The 20,897-nt window shown below is 39.0% G+C and overlaps 1 protein-coding gene across 1 annotated transcript in view; it reads left to right on the top strand.

Moving 5' to 3' along the window:
- The first annotated feature begins 975 nt into the window (after positions 1 to 975).
- Positions 976 to 20,897, top strand: part of VWA3A (von Willebrand factor A domain containing 3A) — a 32,664-nt gene continuing 12,742 nt past the window's right edge. Inside the window, exons 1-19 of the mRNA XM_009886473.1 lie at positions 976 to 1,056; positions 2,656 to 2,780; positions 2,859 to 2,933; positions 3,362 to 3,416; positions 4,047 to 4,145; positions 5,154 to 5,260; positions 5,549 to 5,674; positions 6,949 to 7,057; positions 8,975 to 9,040; positions 9,500 to 9,625; positions 11,362 to 11,500; positions 11,590 to 11,693; positions 11,923 to 12,003; positions 15,780 to 15,874; positions 16,450 to 16,569; positions 17,579 to 17,653; positions 18,336 to 18,480; positions 20,106 to 20,304; positions 20,749 to 20,819. Of these exons, the coding sequence (XP_009884775.1) occupies positions 976 to 1,056; positions 2,656 to 2,780; positions 2,859 to 2,933; positions 3,362 to 3,416; positions 4,047 to 4,145; positions 5,154 to 5,260; positions 5,549 to 5,674; positions 6,949 to 7,057; positions 8,975 to 9,040; positions 9,500 to 9,625; positions 11,362 to 11,500; positions 11,590 to 11,693; positions 11,923 to 12,003; positions 15,780 to 15,874; positions 16,450 to 16,569; positions 17,579 to 17,653; positions 18,336 to 18,480; positions 20,106 to 20,304; positions 20,749 to 20,819 (1,998 nt within the window). The remainder of the gene's footprint in view (positions 1,057 to 2,655; positions 2,781 to 2,858; positions 2,934 to 3,361; positions 3,417 to 4,046; positions 4,146 to 5,153; positions 5,261 to 5,548; positions 5,675 to 6,948; positions 7,058 to 8,974; positions 9,041 to 9,499; positions 9,626 to 11,361; positions 11,501 to 11,589; positions 11,694 to 11,922; positions 12,004 to 15,779; positions 15,875 to 16,449; positions 16,570 to 17,578; positions 17,654 to 18,335; positions 18,481 to 20,105; positions 20,305 to 20,748; positions 20,820 to 20,897) is intronic.

Here is a 20,897-nt window from a genome sequence, read left to right as displayed (position 1 = left end):
GGGCCGGGACGGCGCGGGGTCGGGGCCGCTGAGGGCCCTTCCCCGTGAGGCGAGGCGAGTCTCGGGGGCGCGACGGCGCGGGGAGAGGGATGCTCTGACCGCCGCTGCTGAGCGGTAGGGCGCGGGGAGCTGGGGACGGACTGAGGCGGAGGCGCCCAGCGAAATGAAAAGCAGGATTTTGTGATCGTTTTTGCTGTGGTTTCATTGCCTGAAGCCGAGGGGCCGCTCACCTGCGCGCCTCTGCCCCGCACCCCTGCGCTCCGCCGCGGCTCTCCCGCGGCCCCGCGGCTCTCCCTCACCCCCGCGGCTCTCCGCTTCCGTCAGTCGGACCCTGGTTGAGCTGCGCAGCTGCGCTCCCGGCAGCTCTGCATACGTATGGTTAACCGCATAAAATCCCGTAACAAATAACTTGCAGAATAGTTTCTAAATGTGTTTTCTATGCGTGTATAATTGTAACTTCTCTTTGCACTTATTTTTTACCTTGCTATTGTCCCATATGCCATGTAATTATCGTATAATTGCTGACAATACCTTTTTTTGGTAGTGTATATTCCTGATGATTTAAGCTTTGCACTCTCAATACTTTGTCTTTATTCTTTTTTAACAAGGCTAAGTCTATCCATATAGTGGATACGCACATCAGGAAAACGGCACAGTTGTTGGACAATTAGCGGTTTTTGAAAAAAGTCGGGTAAGGTTACTGTTACAGAATCTTGTTGGGACTTCATACATAGCTATAGAGTAAATTGTAGCTTGTATAAACTACGTACTATGTCACTTCAAAACAATTATCATATATCAAATGGAATATGTAAACAAAAGTCAAAGTATAAAATAGTTCCCACAGGAAAAAAACCCAAAACTTGTAAAGGCTTTATGACAATACAGAAATATTATGGGTAAAGAAGTCATCCCATAAAATTCGTTGCCTTGTAGGGTGACCACAAAATCCAGTCTACAGGGTGATCATCCACCATGGCAGATTTTACTATATCTGATCTCGGACCAGCTAATGGATTGCTGGTAACACATACCAACGAGACACAAGATCTGCCGGTAGGCAAGTTTTCCTGCTAAATGAAGCAACTAGAACAGTAATAGATACCCACTATAAATACAGAATGGGGAATAAATAAGCTGATAGGTGACTGACATGTTTCCTTACATATATTTGCATATACACACAGACAGTTTCACTAAAGTCACGGAATCACAGCATGGTCAGGGTTGGAAGATCATCTAGTCCAACTCCCCTGCCAGACCAGGGTCATCTACAGCAGGTTGCACAGGACGGCATCCAGGAGGGTTTGGAATGTCTCCAGAGTGGGAGACTCCACCACCTCTCTGGGCAGCCTGTGCCAGTGCTCTGCCGCCCTCAAAGTAAAGAGGTTCCTCCTCATGTTAAAATGGAACTTCCCATGTTCAAGTTTGTGCCCATTACCTCTTGTCCTTTCACTGGGTACCACTGAAAAAAGACTGTTCCCATCCCCCCGGCACCCTCCCTTTAAGTATTTATGAGTATTGATAAGATCCCCGCTCAGTCATCTCCAGACTAAAAAGACCCAAGTCCCTCAGCTTTTCCTCATCGGAAAGATGCTCCAGTCCCCTCATCGTCTTTGCAGCCTTTTGTTGGACCCTCTCCTGCAGTTCCCTGTCCTTCTTGAACCGTGCAGCCCAGAACTGGACACAGTACTCCAGATGTGTCCTCACCAGGGCAGAGCAGAGGGGGAGGATGACCTCCCTCGACTTGCTGGCCACACTCTTCTTGATGCACTCCAGGATGCTATTGGCTTTCTTGGCCACAAGGGCACATTGCTGGCTCATGGTCATCCTGTTGTCCACCAGGACTCCCAGGTCCTTTTCCACAGAGCTGCTCTCCAGCAGGTCAGCCTCTAACCTGTACTGATGCATGCGGTTATTCCTCCCCAGATGCAGTACCCTACACTTGCCCTTGTTGAACTTCATAAGGTTTCTCTCCACCCAGTTCTCCAGCCTGTCCACGTCACGCTGAATGGCAGCACAGCCTTCCAGTGTGTCAGCCACCCCTCCCAGTTTTGTGTCATCAGCAAACTTGCTGATGGTACACTCTATCCCTTCATTCAGGTCGTTGATGAATATATTGAACATGACTGGACCCAGTACTGACCCCTGGGGAACGCCACTTGTTACTGTCATCAAGCTACATGTAGTTTCTCTGCAGAGATGAATCAGCCTGTGAACAAATCGGGCAAAACAATAAAGAGAGATCAACTGTTAATGCTGCATTTTTCTTTTGAAAAGCAGAAGACAATCTATCCCCCTTCAAACTCTAAGAGGCGGGTTTCAGAGATGGTTAATTTTTCTTCCTCTCCGGTAAATCACTGCTAAATCTCTTCTATTTGTTTTACTAAACTCTCCTATTTCTTGTCTTCCTTACTGTCTCCTCCAAACTAAGCTCTGCTTCCCCTTCCTTTAGGTCACAATCTGAGGGTATTCTGAAACTGTCTTTTCCTTTTCATCCCACATCCAAGAGCGTATGCCAGCAGCTAAAATTATGTTGTTGTTGTATATGCATTGCCTACCAGCAGCCATCCTTAGGGCTTATATTTTTGTCACATTTGAACAGCACATTTCATTTCTCATACTGCATTTATTTTTTTCTGACTTGATCTATAGGGAATACAAATGAAGAAAATACAGTCTAAAAAGGTGCAAACCACAGAGGAATGGCTAAGAAACTACAGTTTAGAATCCTTGCAATTGACATTAGAGCATCTGATAAATGAAGGCAATATTATTTTGTAAGTGCGACACAGCCCTTTCTTTAGTCAGTCATTATTTGTGTGCATGTCTGATACTAATTATGCATAGTGTTCCAGGAATTCAAGAAACAGTGTTGAAGAGAGAGAGTTTACAGAAGAGACTGTTACTGATTTTGAGTCCAGACTTTCTGAGTAAGTATCCACGTTGTTTATGATTTTGATCTGTAACCAGTTCTATATCCCCATCCCCCATGATTACAGGTACTGCCTTAAATCTTAATTTATTATCTCTGGGAACTTCAGCATTGAATCTTTTTTTTTTTTTTGCTGAAATTTAGCCTAAGTGATAATTGTATGTCACTACAGATGAGTTTTTTTTATTTTTTAATGAAGATTCCTATCAACCAGGTTTCGAACTGAAGCAGTTAGCTCATTTTAGAAAGGCAGCTAGTGAATAGTTGGGTTTTCACAGGTAATACTGCGTATTTGTGGGTTATGTTTACTGTAACTTGGATTAGTTTCAAGTCATGGATCTAGTCATGATGTGGAAGTTAAAAGTTTTCTAAGTGATTTTTAAATGTGTAAAATCATAGCTAAACGTGTGCTATGCCTTCTGTCAGGGTGATTGAACTTTACCAGCAGCGAATTCAGTGGCTGTTGCGGGACAGCAGAAAGGTAACTTTAACTTTGCAGTATATTTTTAGTACTGTATATGGCGTTAAAGAATAAACTAACTTTTGAACACTAGTGAAAAGGGGCTTCCGGAAAGCGTATATATTTTCGTTATTTACTGAGTTACTATGCAGTGACACTTGTTTTTCTCGATCTTTTATTGGTATGCAGTTTTCTGCTTTCTAGATCTAGTCTTTTTCTTTCTCCTAGCAGTCTTAATCATCAGGACCTCTCAGTGTGATTTAAATGGGAGCAGACAATGCTGAGGTTAACCTCTGACTGGAGTGGCGCTGTATTGTAGTCCATTGTGCCCCCTCTTGCTCAGCTGGTTAATCACTTATTGGGCCTGAAGGAGATGCTATAGACAAAGTTATTTTTTATCCTCTCAAATAATTAATAGGTTGTCTCGGGAAGGAGGGGATACGATTCACTGGTAAGGATAAACTGGGAGTCAGTAGGCCTCTGTTTGGTTATTTTTTTCCTTCTTGTCTTTGTCACTGCATCATCTTTATGCTAAAAAGCTTAAAGTGAAAAACCTCATATTTGATTTTAAAGTGGTATTGTACAGAATAAACGGTAAAATTATCCAACTTTACATAAGGTTAGTATTTACAAAGACTTTTCTTTTTTAAGGTGTTTGGCCATATAAAGGGAACCAAAGTTGGACTTATGGTTGATGTGTCTCATATGAGTTACGGACCTAGACTACTGGATTTTCAGAAGGACCTTTTGGTAAGTCATAATAAAGCAAACTTCAGCAATTATAACATACTAATCAAGCTTTTGTATAACTACAAGCCAGGAACTAAGTAGAAAAAAATCTGCTTAAATTCATAATATACAGTACAATGGACAATTTCTGTTGTAGAAAAGTATGTTTTAAATGTCTTTGAAAGCGTAGTCTCTGTTAATGTCTAGATCCAAATAAACTTCAGTATATACCGTAGTAATAATACTTTCATTATTACTATTTGGAAGTTTCTCAATTCTTGTACCAGCATTCTCTATGGAATAAACTTGCCTAAGAGAAACAGCTGTAAAAGCTAGAACCAAGTTCTACGTAGAGCTATTTATAGTAAATATAGTTTCTTTATGCCTTTATGTTTTATCAGAACAAGGAATGCTTCACCATTTTTGGTCAGAACCTTGGTGAATTAATCACTTCCTGAAGTCCCAAAAGAAGCTTGTCCTTTATTGTACTCTTTATTTTTATAACATTTTTGTAGTAAGGAAGATATGATGTAGCTGTTTTACTATCTAACTTTGAAACTTTGTACAATTTAATTTCCTGCATTCAGGAATTATTTAAACAAAACTGGATTTCCACATAGTCTGGTTGGCTTAGCCTTCATACCTGAACTATTGTTTACCCCTATCCATGAGTATGTATTAAACATTATTTAGTAATTGCTTGGTGGGTGAATATGCCCATTCTAGGTCAGTATGTTGTTTCATGTGCTTGTCAACTGAAGAGGAAAACTGATACCAGTACAATAAATATTCCCTGCCTCCTGCCCCATTAACAAATTGGCTTGATTACGATCGGTTTGCAGGTTTTGTCTCTGTACTTCTTATGAAATACTTGAATCTGTATGACTTTTTCTTGGAAATTTTTCTCTGTGGTAGCTGAAAAAATTGCTGTCAACTATTTTTAGGAAGTTACTATTTTTACTTTTTTACATAATAACCCTACTAGAAGCAGCATGGATAGTAACGCACTAACAATTTTTTATTTATTAGTGCTTAACAGATGAACAGCTGTGTTATAAGAAGCAATTGTACTGCCTCTCATTCAGTACAGAAATTTCACCTCTCTGGGAGAGTCCAAAAAACGTCAATGTTCATGCGTAAGTAAGTTCATTTCTCTGAAAAATAAAGGTGCTACAAACAAGGTCTCCATTTAATTAGAGCAATCCTGTGTAGATGATAACTAGTGTTTTTCATCTTGTGCCCAGTGATTTGTAAGAGGGAAAAAAACCAATGAATTTTAAGCGCAGTCAGTGATTTCGAGCTGTCTTGTTCATGCCTAAAATGTCTTAGCAGCTGCTGTGGTTTGTTGTAATCTTCATGATCTACCTTATTTAGCATCTGCATGTTAAGTGTACATATTCCTTTTTCTTTTTTTCTCCTCCTAGGCTACATGAAGCGAGACAGTGGATACAACAGCTGGAGCCTGGTCAAGGCTGCAATTTGCTGAAAGCCTTAAAACATGTCCTTACAATGAAAGAACTGAATTCTCTGGTTCTTATTGTAGGAAGCTGGTAAGTTAGTTATCTGGCCTAACAACCAGCTTTAACTTGGATACAGAATCTTGCTATAAGAATCTGAACTTGATACAAAAGTAAATACAAAATTTAATATCCAGGTTTTTTGTATTTTTAGTTCATGCCACTGAATTCCTTTATTTCTTTTCTTTTTTACTATTTATAAATCTTATATTTTCTGATACGAAGCTACATTTTTCCTTTGCAGATCAGTTACTGTGATAATCCATTGAGAGTCTACTAGCTCTAATTTTACTTCAATAAAATCCTTCAGCATCATTAAGGATGTCACTGAAAGCGTCCACGCCTCAAGGAAGATTAGATGATGAGCTAGATTTTGCTGTAAAATAGCATTAAACATTCAAATATAGTTTTCTCTCTGTGATCTTTAGTGGTGCTGATGGGAAAACTTAAAATATCTGATTAAACAAATGAAACCAGGCTGAGATTAGATAAATTACAGGCTGAAATTCTTCAATTCTACTGTCATTGTTTGAAAATTTGCAGTACTAGAGTCAGGATTACAAGAAAAAGACTACAGTAAGGATTCTGATAGTGTTACTGTACTAATTTATTCATTGTGTTTATTTTAAATGTGCAAAAAAACGATGGTGTAAGCTTGGCAAGCTTGATATTTAGGATGATTGAGATTACATTTCAGCCAATTTACTGGACATGCAGTGTTCACTTACAAGGTTCCAAGTTTTGCTTAGGTCTGCAGCGAACAGAAAGCAAAAATGTATAGTATGTGCAAGTGAAAACTTAGTGTCTGTCCCTGGCACAAGTGTAGCTGGAAGAAAAGGCTTTTATGTGACATGAAGAACCATCAAAACTCAGGGAATGAAAGCTGTGTGGGTCACTAAGTTCTAAACACAAAGCAAAATTTTAGTTTGGTGCTTTTGGAAGACAATGGACATCCTTACATACAGTTGAAGATCTGAGTTGAAAACTTCTCTATTGCAGTTTGTCATGGGGCAAAACTACAATCCCTGATTTTTACTTCAGGGGCTAGCAAGGAATAATTTAGAACATAAGCCATTATGAACTGGAATAGAATCTTAGTGCTTTTATTATTGTTCAGGTTTTCAGGACAGAACCAAACCCCAGTAGTAGTACCTCAGTAATGGCTGAAAGAGGTAGAGGATGTTCAGTTATGCTAAATGACTGGATTACATTCCCATGATTTGTTATTTCATTCCCACTTAGTTTTCTTCCCTGTCTTCTTCAGTACGGCCTTTTTAACTCTCGCCTTATTTATTTCTTTATATCAGCCCTGATCAGTCTTTGGAAATCTTGTCTGACTACGCTCAGCAGCATATACTGGGGAGAAAACTGCAGACTCATGCTGTTACATATGATTGCAACAATCCTGCTTCTCTTGTAAGTAATTGTGTTAATACTTGCCTCCCTAAGTGTCCTGTCATATGTTTCCTATTCAGCTGCAATGTCTTTTCTCATATAGTTGTGGGGAAGCTAGCCCATTCATTAAAGAGTTCTTGATTTCGTGTTTTATTTTCTTCAGAGCAGATTTGCACATGTGAAAAAATTTGTTTGGAGCATTCATCTTTGTTCATACCAAAGCCAGAAGTGACAACCAAGTGGTGTTGACAGGCTTGGCAGCTGAGGGGAAGCAGTTATTTCCAGATAATCATCCCATGTGTTTACAGAGAAGACTTTGGGGCTAAGAGCTGTTTTGCAGGTGAAAGCAGAAAAATAGGGGACTTCAGGTAGGCGCTAATGCAGTAAGGACAAATGGGTATGGAGACGGACCATAGGAGAAAAGGCAGGGACTTGGGAGTGAGATCATATGACTATAGCAGTCTCTGGGATAGGAATATTTTTGTATGGAATAGCATCAGTGCAAGACCTAGCAGTGTTGCTCAAATTACAGTGTTGATTATGACCAATGGTTTGGACCAGGTGACTGCCTGGAGGAAGAGGAGGACAGAAGGATAAGTAAGCAGTTACTTCTGATTAGCTTCTGGATAGAAACTTGTTTTGCTTGTTGATTGCTTGTTTAAGCTTATCCCAAAGGCATGGAGTGACTTAAGTGGCAGGGAGGACATGGTTGAAATCCTGTCTTGAAGAGAAGATTGGATGGAGTAAGGGTCTTGCAGTTGTGGGGAAAAGGATTGTACTTGTAGATGGTAGAAGAGAAGGAGATAGGAGAGGTGAAAAGAGCAGCAAAGGATTTAAGAAGTAATTGTGGGCAGGTGAAGGAGAGCCTAGTATTTATACTTGTAGACTTCAGTGATACGCTTTTTATCTGGCTAGCACAAGCCTGCTGTCGTGGTTTAGGCCAAATCGGCTACTGGGGACCTGGGGGACCCCAGATGGGACTGACAGATGCTGCCCTCTACCCGTCTTCAAAGAGAGGGGCAGAGGAGGAAAAAGAGACTTATGAGTTTAGAAGGAACTAAACTACTTTAATGAAATACTAATAATAAAATAAAAAGAAATAATGAAATATATACAAACCTCTATCAAGCCCCCGAGATGACAATCCCGACACCGGCTGGCCCCGGGGCAGTCCCAGGCTGGACTCAGTGACAGACGGGAACTGGATTCCGGATCTGCATTCAGGATCGGGATCGCAGGCAGACGAACAGAGTCCTCCTCAGACGTCGGCCATTGCAGGAAGAGAGCCGACCCTTTGATCCCTCAGCCTTTATACTGAGCATGAGGCAGATGGGATGGAATACGCTCGTTGGTCAGTTTTGGGTCACCTGTCCTGTCCGCTCGTCCTTGCAGGTGGGACCCCACTATGCTTTTCCGCTTCCCACCCTCCAACGGGGCAAATAACAAAGTTGGTTGGCCTTGGTTGTTATAGCAATAAGTATAAGCAAGAGCCTCTCTGCATGCCGTGCCCGGGCATCAACTATAAACGTAGGTCTTAGCATTCTGAGAGAGTGAACATTGTCTGCACAATATGCTGTTAATTTCAGTAGTTAGAGAGGCCCACCTAAGAAGCTAAGTTACTGAACAACATTGGTTCCGTTTTACCTCAAACCAGGACACCTGCCTTCAATGGAAGAGAAAGTGACTGGCATTTTAAGACAAGGTGAATGAACTTGACCCTTATTGCCTATTTTGTAAATTTCTTTACTGAGTTAGTTTTTCAGCCATATTAAAATAAAACTGCTAAGAAAACAATGGAAACATAATTACTTTGGCTTTCTCACTTACCTGTACCTCAAAGATTCTATCTCAATTTGAGGACTGAATACCAACAACCCATGTTATCAGAAGAGACTAGTAAATCAAAGTAACTATTTCTCTTCCTATTTATATATGTAGGCAGTTCTAAAGAACCTTGCAGAAGCTGTAAGAGGCCATTATCATTGCTACTCTTCAAAGGGAGAGGTAGGTGACAGCTAGAGAGGCAATGCAGTTTTCTCTCTTTTTGATGACTCTTCGCTTTCAGAAGGTGAACTAGTTATCATCTGAATAGAAGTTTATAGCAAGACCTGATGCTGAAAGTTTCTGTCTTAGAAGTGCTGAGGATGTGGTCAATAAACCTGTGGTTAATTCTTTCTGCAACTGAAAATGCTTTCCTGCAATAAAATTTGCAGAAATTGTTCACTGACTTAAAGCTGATGAAAAGGATGCAAGCAGTGGCTAATTGTACACTGATTCAAAATGATAAAATAATATCTTGTTTATAAAATGATGAATAACTTTTATGCAGCGTGTTAGATACGCTCAATTCTGCTATGCCAGGCAGTCTTGTATACATGCAGGCACATCAAAGTAAGAAAGTGGTTTGGTTGGTATTTAAATAGTAGTTGACTTATTTTTCCCCCTTTGTTTTTATATGTACAGAATATTGATAGCAGTGATGTTCAGCTGCTACTTCGGGAATCCCAGAAGGCTAAGGACCTACTCAAGAGACTCAAGCAGACTTTTCAAAGAAGAATTCGTGGCTCACTTACTAGTGGAATAGCAGATGTATGTATCTCTTTATTTTTGGATGTACTTTGAAGTGTCAGGGGTAGAAGTTTCTAGTTTTCACAAGATGGAAAAAATGTTATATGATTAATCAGGTGTTCTGATAAGTGAACTTTGAATATTATCTATTAGCCATCCATTGTATGAGTGAATTAAGGCCAAAACCAGTAAAAGAGACATTTTGCTAGACATTCTCCAAAATGCATCAAGTTTTATAAAGCAACCAAAATGCAGTGAAAAGAATGTTGTACCATGATCATAATGGAAATCTAAGACAATCGCGGGCCTAACTGTATGCATGATCATTTAAATGAAGTTCCAACAGTCCTTGAGGTGGACACTTAAATCAGTTGCGAAATTGTAAGGACTTGTCTAGATCCATTACTAGTGTTGAAGTTAGGAGGCTACAGTTTGTCTGTAACTCATCTGTGTCTGTGTTGGTCCTATCTTATTGGCACCATTTTTTCTGTAACAGTTGTCTTGTTAATGTTTCTATTCTTATGCCTTATTTGATCAACATATCAGACACTCTTACCTTCTTTGTCTTTTCTCCAATAAAGTAGCTTTTAAGTGCTCCTGAGGAAATATGGATGACGAAGAAAGAGAGCGTCTTGTGATTTTTTTTTTTCCTATGGAGTGTTTGGATCATTTCTAGTTCTGCGTTGATCTGGTAGAAAGATTATTTACTCATGTCTGTCTTTCACCTCGTGCAGAAAGTCTTAAGTGGAAATACGCATCTTTCTTTTGCCTTATTCTCATCTCTGTTCTTTCTAAGGGCCTGGAAATTTAGAAAGAATTCACCTATGGTTGCTAAACTTTAATGCTAAAAATTTGGCAGCACTGTTTTACAAATCTGTGAGGATTTTTTTTGTTAACAAAAGAAGTAGTCTGCTCTCTGTCACAACTACTGTAGGCAGTTGCGCGAGGTGGGCAGATCTGATCTTAAAGAGGGATTGAAAGCTTCCATTGGGTATCCTTGCAAATCTGGTCATCTGACCTAAGACGTTCCAGACAGGAGGCAAACTGGTCATTTGTGAATAATATTTCTAATTCTATTTCCCCTCGTCCTCCATATTCTGTAGGTATAGAATTCTTTCATCTCTCTTCCAACCTCATAATTACTAAGGACCATGTAGACTACATACGGAGCAGAAGTCACCCTGAAATGACTTAGAGGGTCCTGTATCCCCAAATAAAAGCATGTAATTTCAGAAACTTACTAGTCAACCCTTCTGTATGAAAAAATATCACAAACTTCTGTCTATTCATAAAACAAAGTTGTCTTACCCCTTTTTGAAGTAAAGGAATTCTGGTGCCCCATAGGAGTTTTTGTTGACTTGTTTCCATTGGTGTGAATGAAGGTAGAATGTGGTTCATTTGAGTCAGTGCAGGTAGAAAATGGAGCCGTCAGGATTTGATCTGTGTGTAACAAAGATCCTTTTCCTACTTAATTTTCTTAGAGAAATGGTTGGGTGTTTTCATGCTAGTGTGTATAACCATGATGTTTTAATTTTCCTGTGGGTTTTTACATTGTGGCAAACACAGTGAAGTTAATGGAACTTTGTCCCCCGAACCCCATTATTAGGACCAGGTATAGCGATTTTCAAAGTATTTTGCTTGTTAAAATCCCAGCACTTCGGTGAACGTAAGACTAATATTTCATGCTGGATATTTTTGATTGACGGTAAATAAATTATGCTAAAACTTGCAAGAGTTTTTCTTAAAACCTGGTTTAGGTTTCCACAGAATTTGCAAATACGGCACCTTCCAACTTCTTACCAAAGCCTCCAAAGCACGAAGGACCGTTAGTTATTCAAACACCATGCGTCCTGGCCAAAACCTCAACAGACTGGTTACAGACAAATGGATTGAAAGGTAGCACAGAAAGAAATGCTTAACCGGTATGAAACATGAATTAAAGACAGAGCATGTGTTTTATTTAGTTTATTTGTTCCTCACTATAGCTAAAAAGTTAAACTTTTATCGAGTTTTGGCTCCCAATGCTTTCTCTCCTGTGGAAGAATTTGTACCTATTCTTCAAAAAACAGTGTCATCAACTCTACATGAGGTAAGTGATGGGGACCCTTTCTTTTTCTTTCGTTCTATTGCTACATCTTTCTAATGAGAATCAGTACTTTATAAGTTAGTGAAATTCTGCAGACCTTAACTGAAATTTGAATCGTAGATTCAAATCAGATACTTATGCCATTCTTAAGAATGATCCAGGAAGGAATTACGTGTTAATGTAGTTTATATAGGCTTCTGTAAACACATAACAGTATTATTTATCCTTCTAGAAAGCAATGATGCAGTTTGAGTGGTATGATGGAACTGTGAAAAATATCCACGTTGACCTGCCAGTATTATACAACTATCAGGTGAGTTGTCTATAGCGATGTGGCCTTATCGGGGCTAGACTACCATCTAATTATTCCATATTAATTGTCCTGTTATGTAAGTACTGCAGGGATTCATGTACAGACAGCTGTCTGTGTAAGTCTGCACTGATCTGGTCAGACTTGGGACCCAGAATCTTATGGTAGTGATGAAGGAGCCTAACTAAGAGAAGGAGTCCGTCAGTGTTGCTCATAAATACAGCAGTGTGCATTTTGAAATCTATGTGTAAGAATGTATTTACATAATTCTACCCAGGTGTGTCTGAATCCTTTAGCCTGTACATTGAAACACAACACAATACTTTAACAGAACTGTCCCATTTCATATTGGTCTAACCATTAAAAAAAAAAAAGTTTTGTATTTTGTTTTATCCCTTTAGACATCAAACAGGTTTTATGAAGAAGGATGTCTTAACTGTTACTGGCTAGACCAGGAAAGACTCAAGGCCTAGCAGCAGCATTCTAGGAAGTAGTGTAGGAGCAAGCTTTGATGGTTGTAGCATTACTTGAAAGATGTTGTGTGATATGAAAATATGTGCAAAGGCTCATAACATAGCAGCAAACCAGAGCCTCTTGCTGTCACAGAAACTTAGTCCCTCAGATGTGTAGGAAAGAGAGTCAAGGCAAGGGATTATTTTGAAATAAAAGTTTGATCTTAAATTATCAAATAATCGACAAGACTGGTTGAATAAGGAATTAAAAAAGTATACAGCGACACGAGTTTCTTTGGTAGGTGAGCTTCTCTCAGCTCCATGAATGGATGCATGGATGGAGATGGGGAGAGTGATGGAAAAAGACACAGTATTCCAGATCAGTGATGGTGACTTGTGCATGTGGGGAAGATGGCAGAAGCGTGTCTGCATTATGAATAAAGCCACAGGAATAAAACTAGGTTGCTTTGATCAGGGTCTTGCATTAGTCTGTATTCTAGGTTTGGGTAATGTGTACATACATGTGAGTTTCTTTCTCTGATTAGTTTGGAGTGGATCCTACAGCACCCAGCACCAGCTCTCCTTCTTTTTGAAATTGTGCTATAATACCTGAATACCAGTAATGTAGTACAGTTCCTATGAAGAGTCCAGTAGCATTTGGAGATATAGTTTATATTCTGAGTTCAGCATCTGATCTGTACTTTCAGAGGCACCACATTAGCCTTTTAATTGTCTAGATCCTTTACTAGTGTTGAAGTTAAGAAATGACAGTCTCCTAAATTGTTCCAGTTTATCCTCTTCCTCTGCAGCTTGCATGAAGGTTTGTTTTGGTTTTATTTTTCTCTCTTCTAAAGTTAGTGAGATATGAGGATACTGCTCTCTTCAGGCACAGCTGGGCATATGTGCACGGTGATTTTGGTTTTGCAGCTTTGCTTTTGCGGCTTTATGTGCAAGGTGAAATACAGTGGAGGGATTTGAGTCTTGGGAAAAACAAGAGGTCTGTGTCATTGTGCAACATGGTATGATGAGCAGAGGCACCCAGTGCTTTTAGATCCAGAGCTCCGCATTCTACGCTAGGGGCAAGACAAGAACTGTTCTAATCCTGGGGCAAAAAGTAGCAATCACAAAACGGAAGCTTTTAAGCCTTTTTCGCTCTTAGTGGGAAATTAGTGGGAAACTACTTTTATGAAAGAGTTCAAGAAAGCTGATCACACCCTGTTATGTAGGCTCAGAAAGCAGGCTAGAGTTCAGAAAAAAAGTAGGTTTGTCCAATGATACCAACTGCCCCATTTAGTTTGAGAAATCTGTGTAATATTTATAAAATGCCTACTCCATGCCTTCCAGTCTGTAACTGTGTATATAAAGGCTGTTTCTCAGTAGTCTTTCAGGCCTTTAGGAGTCCCAGTAATTCCCATAGCAAGCAGTGTGGAGTTTGCCTTGGAAGATTGATGGCGTCAGTGAAAATGATTTAATACTACTAAAAGTAGAAAAAACATCCAGCTGCGTACTCTGGCCCACCCTTGAGACAGAGAGGGAAATGTCGATGATAAATACAGCAGGTGGAAAGCAGGCCAGGTAACTGTTTCTGATATGTGATGTGCTCTAAATTGTAATCAAGTGACAGAACAAGGTAATATCTCAGTGGCTGAGTCTCTCTGGTAATATAAGTGAATTTTTCATCGGGTAACTTTTCAGCAGGTAAATGATTTTTAAACTATGCAGGTGGTATTGGCTTTGGTGTCCCTCTGAAGAGAAGCTTTAAAAGAGATCTTACGAACAATGTTGTAGGTAGTGTTACTGGTGAATTCACTAAGAACAGTAAAATCCCTTATAGATAATAGATTTATGTTGCATTGTCTCAAGTAAGAGCAGCTTTTTATTCCAAGGCATGTTCATTTGTGTTAAGCACAACTGGAATTGTGTCAAGCACAACAGGATGGCAGTTCAGTTTGAAGAAAAGATCAGTGTCTTAAGACAACACTCTCTGTCTTCTTACCTTTCCTTCTATCTCCCTTGAGCTACATTGCACCCTGCTCTCTGCTATCTCTTACCTTCACCTTAAGTTTTTGAACTGGCTGCACAAACTGAGTATCTTGCTTTGCATTTGCCTTCAGCCTTATAGTTGCCAGATGTTCTTCAAGAGTATAGAGAGGCTGCTAATAGAGTTTCTCCTAGAGCTTGCAGATGAATTAAGAATGCTGTTACATCGTGGATGTTAGGATTTTTGCATATTTGCCATGGTGATATTACTATATAGATAACCTGAAAACTACTGGCACACCAGGAGAACATCTACACTGTATGGGATATTGAGGATCTTTGAGGACTTCATTCACTGTTTTAAGTGTGAAGGAAGTGGCAATACGTGTATATACAGGTAACATAATGAAGGCCGCTGGAATTCTTACAGGCAGTAGTGGTTCTAGAGGATTTCCTCCTTGGTCAGAATGCAGATCATCGGAGAGTGGGACAAGTTTAATGAAATAGAAGCTGCCTGGGGATATTTGCAGCCGGGGTGTGTTATATAGTGGTCTATTTATTCTTTTTCTATTCTCTTCTGGATACCACTAGCAGTCCTGACAAACGGCCATGGGAATGTTTGCAGGCAGGGCAAAACATTTAAATATTTAAAATTGAGGAGCGATGAGAAATCTGTAGAACTCTATAGTCAGACCACAAAGGAGAGCCTAAAGTTTAACTGGCAGACATGAAAGCAGCTTTTGTCTCCTTGATCACCAGCAGATGTTTGTGTTTTGTGCTCCAAAAGCATGCTACCTTATAGCTTTGTTTCCGAGTTCAGTGTTCTTTCCTAGCTTGATTTGCCCTCATACATGTAATGTATACATATGCTTGCAAGGGTCATGTTCTGTAGAGTTTGGACAAATGGCCTTAATGTTTTCAAACTGATACTGTATTAAAGAATGATACGTGTTTGAAAATACTGTGTTTATTTTAAATGATGTGTTTTGTTAGGAACACTGCCTAAAATTGCTATTGAAATGGTAAGCTTGCAAAAACTGGGTTTTGAATTTTTTTTTTTCTTTTTTAATGCGCTTTGCCACTATTTTGGAACATGCTAGCAAGGGGAAATGTGAAGAGGAGAGTTTAGACCTTTAGACCCCTTCTTGCTTTTTTATCATTGTATGTTTTTTTCACGGACTGTATTCTCTTATCTTTACTAAGAATGAAGTGCTGCTGTCAAAATGAATGAAAATCATTAATTTTTTCATTATTGTGCTGTGATGTTGCTTCTCTTTAGCATTTCCCAATAAAAGACTTGCTTGAACTTTCTTTTTTTAACTTAAATTTTCTATATTTTATCCATAGAAACACCTTGCTAAAATGATAAGAATCTATGAGAAACGAATTGACTGGCTATCTGTTGCTAGCAGAAGAATATGGGGAAATGTTTGTGAGAGGAGGTATCACACTTTGATAGTCCCTTTTTTTTGTGTGTGTTTGTGATGGTTCTCATTTGCCAGCCTTTGCTTTGCATGTAAGTCAACACCAAGGAATACAGGGCAGAAAAAAGTCAGATGTAGAGAGCAGTTGCAGATATGACCAGTGTAAGCAATCCATTTGAAAATAGATGTGATAGCTTTTTTAATGATCCAGTGACTTTACTGACTCCAGTGATCATCAATCAACACAAAACTGCAATTTCATGAGACAGAATGAGACTCAAATTAGAGGTATCTAGCACGTAAGACACACGTTTCAGATGTGTTTTGGATAAGTATAGAGAATAGCCATTATGGCACTACATGTGCCAGTACCCTCGTTATTGCATAGCTTAAAGATAGACTTTTCCATTATTGTTACTATTTTTAAAAAAAATTGCTTTGTGTTTTGCAGGGTTTTTTTTAGTACAGATTCGGTGTTAATACATTTTGATACGTATCTAGAAGATAATTTCCCTAGTGACACTACAGTGAAGATAAGAATATGTAATTAAATAAGTTGGTTTTTTTTTACAAATAACATATTTCTTATATAGGGTGGTTGTACTTGTTGATATGTCCGTGACAAACTCCATGTACATCATTCGTATCCAGCACTCTTTGCAACTTTTACTTGAGGAACAAATGTCAAATAAAGATTACTTCAATATTATAGCGTAAGCAACTATTTAAGATTCTTTTAAAATTATTGTAACGCATTGCAGTGAAAGAAGTATGCTGAGAGATTGTAGTTACTACTGGGCATATTTTAGATTTTTTTAATTGTATTTAAGCTTTACGATGAAGTAATTGCAAGAGTAGCGCTGATTTATCATTTTTGGATAGGTGTATGGATTAGAGGCACAGAGACCAGATTAGTAATTAAAATGCACTGTTTTGGGTGAGGTTCACTGAAACTCTTTGCACTGTACCTGCAACAAATTCTCTTCCTGCTGTATTGTTCATAACAGTATCAATTCACGTGTCAGAGGTGTCTTGGGTACCGTACCTGAGAACACCGTTTCAATTTTACGGTAACTCCAATACTTTTAATATGTAATAGTACTAAAATTTTGTACTCAACACTGGTAGTCAGAAATTTATGACACAGCTGCTGAAGAGCAGCCTGGCAAATTTCTGAATGGCAGGTAAAAGCAAGAGACAGCAGCCCATGGAGTTCCAAACCTGGTGGGAGAGCAGAGCCATTATCTCACAAGAGAGATACAGGCAGCATCTGAGGGTTGGGTTTTTTTTGTCATGATCCTTCTGCTGAGCTTTTACCAGCTCACTTAGTATCCTGTTCAGGAAAGAAAAATGTAGTCTGGCCCACTGTCTTGAAAATCTGATAACCCCTGAGTGATGGGTAAATGTGAATAATTAAACTGTTTGAAGTAGAAAATAGTTATGACCTGGCAATTTTACATCTGTAATGCCCCAAATCAGACGGGGTTTTTTTTTCAGTGGTCTGGCCCACTGTCTTGAAAATCTGATAACCCCTGAGTGATGGGTAAATGTGAATAATTAAACTGTTTGAAGTAGAAAATAGTTATGACCTGGCAATTTTACATCTGTAATGCCCCAAATCAGACGGGGTTTTTTTTTCAGTGGGATTTACTCTCTTTTTTTTTTTTTTTTTAATTCCAAATCATAGTCTGAAAATTAATTGCTGTTATCTTTCCGTGAAAGATTTGGGAGTGATGTTGTGCCTTGGCAGCTGGAACTGGTTCCTTCCCAACCAGAAAACTTACAAAACGCTTGGAGGTAGGATCAAATAACTTTTCCATACATCTGAATTAAGTGATCATAGGTACCATGAAACAGATAAACCAGAGAAACCGATTTAAACAGCATTGTGAACAATTTATGAAATTGAGAAATTTATCATATTACAAAAATAGTTTGCCATGACTGTTTGTGATGGCTTGTTGTGAAAACAGCATTATGTGTTTCATATGTATACAGAATATATATGTGCACAGATACAGAAACATTGTAAGAAATGCACAGGTTACATGAAGAACTGAAAATTGTTTCAAATTCAACTGGGATATGAAATCTAAACTGTTTTTTCCTTGCATACACTGGAAACAAATCCCAGGTTTCTGTTTGTGGAGTCGCATGCTCAGTGGTTTCATTATATTTCTGTGGATTCATTTTTATTCCTTTAAGTTTTACATCATTACAATTTTTCTACATAAAATTAAAGGAGGGTTCTTTCATCTCAATGCTCTGAATCTTATCTTAAAAAGTAGTTTGCCATGGTGGCAATATAGAAACTAGAACAAATAATTTGGGTCGTTACATAATCCGGTTTTGCGCTCTGTCATTGTAAAAAATTTTAGACTCCAGTGCAGTGTTATTTAAGATTGTTAGTTCTCTTTAATGCTTTGAGCAGAAACAAAAGGTTTTTTGCTTCATTCTTTGAACTGTAAACGTCTTTTAGGTGGGTGTTGAGCTTGCAGTGCAAAGGGAGTAGAAACTTCATGAGCGCTCTCAGGAGAGCTGTGGAAGTAGACTTCAAAGACAGAGATAAACACAAATCGCAAGGACTTTACCTGCTGACTACTGGAATACCTGATCAGGAAACAGTAAGCATCATCACCAGTTTTGCAACTCTTTCTAAGTTCCTATCCAGAATTAATCTCAACTTTTTTTTTCCTTTTGGCTAGTCACCATAGCTTGTTGGCAGAATGCTTCTCCTTTACATATCTAAGCCAGCACAACTATCAGGATCTTGAACTTCCATTTCTCCAATTGTCATTCGTATGTTGGAAGGAGCAATTATTAATATGTGAATCACAGAAAATTCAGGAGGTGTTTTTAGGATTCCTTTCCCACTCCAGCTCTGGCCATCATTTCCCTGCAAATTTCTGAGTTTGAACAAGCCAACTCAAATTTTTTGTATGATGCCATTTCCTTATAACTCATGGGAACAAAGCCACAAATATGTTTATGGTTGAACTTCACAGTGCACTATGTAGAGACTGCTCCTGTTTTTAGTAACAGTAATCCATTGCTTGGATCTATGTTTGTAGTGCATGTGCTCTGTGGCTGTTAAGCTGTGTGTACAGCCCAGATTTTCTGAACATACGGTAATCCAACTGGAATAACCGTGCATGCCCAGTAGGGTCTCTTGCTTTTGTGACCAAACTTCTGGAAATTCTGGGCAAACCTAAGAAATCATTAAAAGCCCAGGTGGATAACAAGAAAACAAAGGATACATATGTTATGATTTGAGAGACCCGTAACAATTTGTTGTCGTTTAGACAATCATTCTATCACCCGATGACCCCTCCCCACCTGGGAAGGGGAATCGGGAAAAACAAGGAAACCCGGGAGCTGAAGTATAAACAGATTTAATAGAATAAGATTAGATAATTAACATTAACAGCACTAAAGAACCAATATTGATCCCAACACCAATACAGAATACGCAAAGATTATACTCAGCCAATTATATCAGTAGGAAGCTGTGCACTCTCAGCAGTGGACAGCAAGGGTCAGACACTGTGAGCGCTACAACTGCAGGAGGAAGGGAAGGCCTCAGGGGTCCGGCACCAGGGCATGAAGTTCTCAGGATGGCAGCAATCAAGGGAGAGAGAGAACTTCGCAGCAAACTTTCTAATTTATACTGAATGTGACGTTGATTGTATGAAATAATCCTGTTGGCCAGCTTGGGTAGAGTGCCCGGCTCTCACTCCTCCTCATCCCTTCACCTGGCTAGCTCAAAAACACTGAGACCTTGAAACCCACACACCATAGCTGGCTGTAAGGTAAATATTTCCACAAATTCAGACACTAGAGTCTTCTAAAAGTGCAGTCTTCCCAAGTATTAGAAGAGAAATTAGTCCTGTGTCACTCAGACCAGGACGACATACAAAAAAGCAAATTAACAGTTCCATCCCTACTTCTTTGCTTGAGTGCATGGCTACCTTGAAGTCCATGACCTTGTGTCTTTGATTCCCATAGCTACTCCATCTCACTTGGCTGCAGCAATGCTGTTGCCATTGTCAGTAGTAATAGTGACGGGTTTTGTGTGTATGCATGACCTGAGGAGGCATTCAGATACTCAATTGCTGAATGCACTGAATTGCTGAGGTTGGGAGTGTTTGCACTGGTCAGGAACCAGTGGAGTAGATGGAAGCTCGTCTGAGGTAAAGGGTTACTACTGATTTTTTTCTTATTTTTTTCTTTTTTCTTCTCTGTCTTGCAGCACGCAATCAGTGCTTATGTGGCTGAGGTTTGCAGTGGTCTTGATTTGCAGCTTCATGTCTCTCTGTTCAGTGTAATGGAGGATGTTGACTCCAATGGGATTATTCCGGCCCGCTATGCTAACCCAACTGAAACTGCCGTTGCTTTTAAAGAAATAGTACAGGCAGCCAATGGGAGATTTCATTGGTTTGGAGAAGCAGGTATGTGAAAAGGAATGTCGGCACATACTTCTTTTTCATTAATTAAATAATATTTATTAATGCCTTTTTTTCCCCCCAATCAAGTAGTTAACTTTTTAGGATGCGATAATTCTATACTAGCACTGAGATAAAAACAGAGGTCCTAGTTTGATTAAGGCTTTCAGTTGTATTGCAGAATATTATAATGCAGCCTTCATATGGGAAATTGATTTATTTTTTTTTCTATTTGAATTCCCTGTTTTCTGCTAGATGTGTGAAAGATGCACATTTAAAATATAGTTACTAATGTGGTACGGCCAGACTACCTGGCATACAGGAAACAAAGGCTTTTTGATTCTTTTAATTGATATTTGGCATGCTCTACAAATCGTTGTACACTTTAAAAAAAGATATATTTTTTGTACACTTAAAACCCCACACTGATTAGCATATATTGATTATCAGGTATTTTTGAAAGTGATGATATCACTGTTATTGTGGCTGAAATGGAAAAAGCAAACAACTACTCCCAAAAGGTATGAATTATATGTATTTTTTTAAGTTATGTTTTTCTTCAGAAAAAAATTCAACTGTGTTTTTTTATCTGACAGTGC

The sequence above is a fragment of the Charadrius vociferus genome, unplaced genomic scaffold (genome assembly GCF_000708025.1).
Source record: "Charadrius vociferus isolate BGI_N301 unplaced genomic scaffold, ASM70802v2 scaffold746, whole genome shotgun sequence".
Taxonomy (NCBI): Eukaryota; Metazoa; Chordata; class Aves; order Charadriiformes; family Charadriidae; genus Charadrius; species Charadrius vociferus.
The sequence above is the reverse complement of the archived record's forward strand: the minus strand, read 5'-3'. Positions and strand labels throughout refer to the sequence as shown.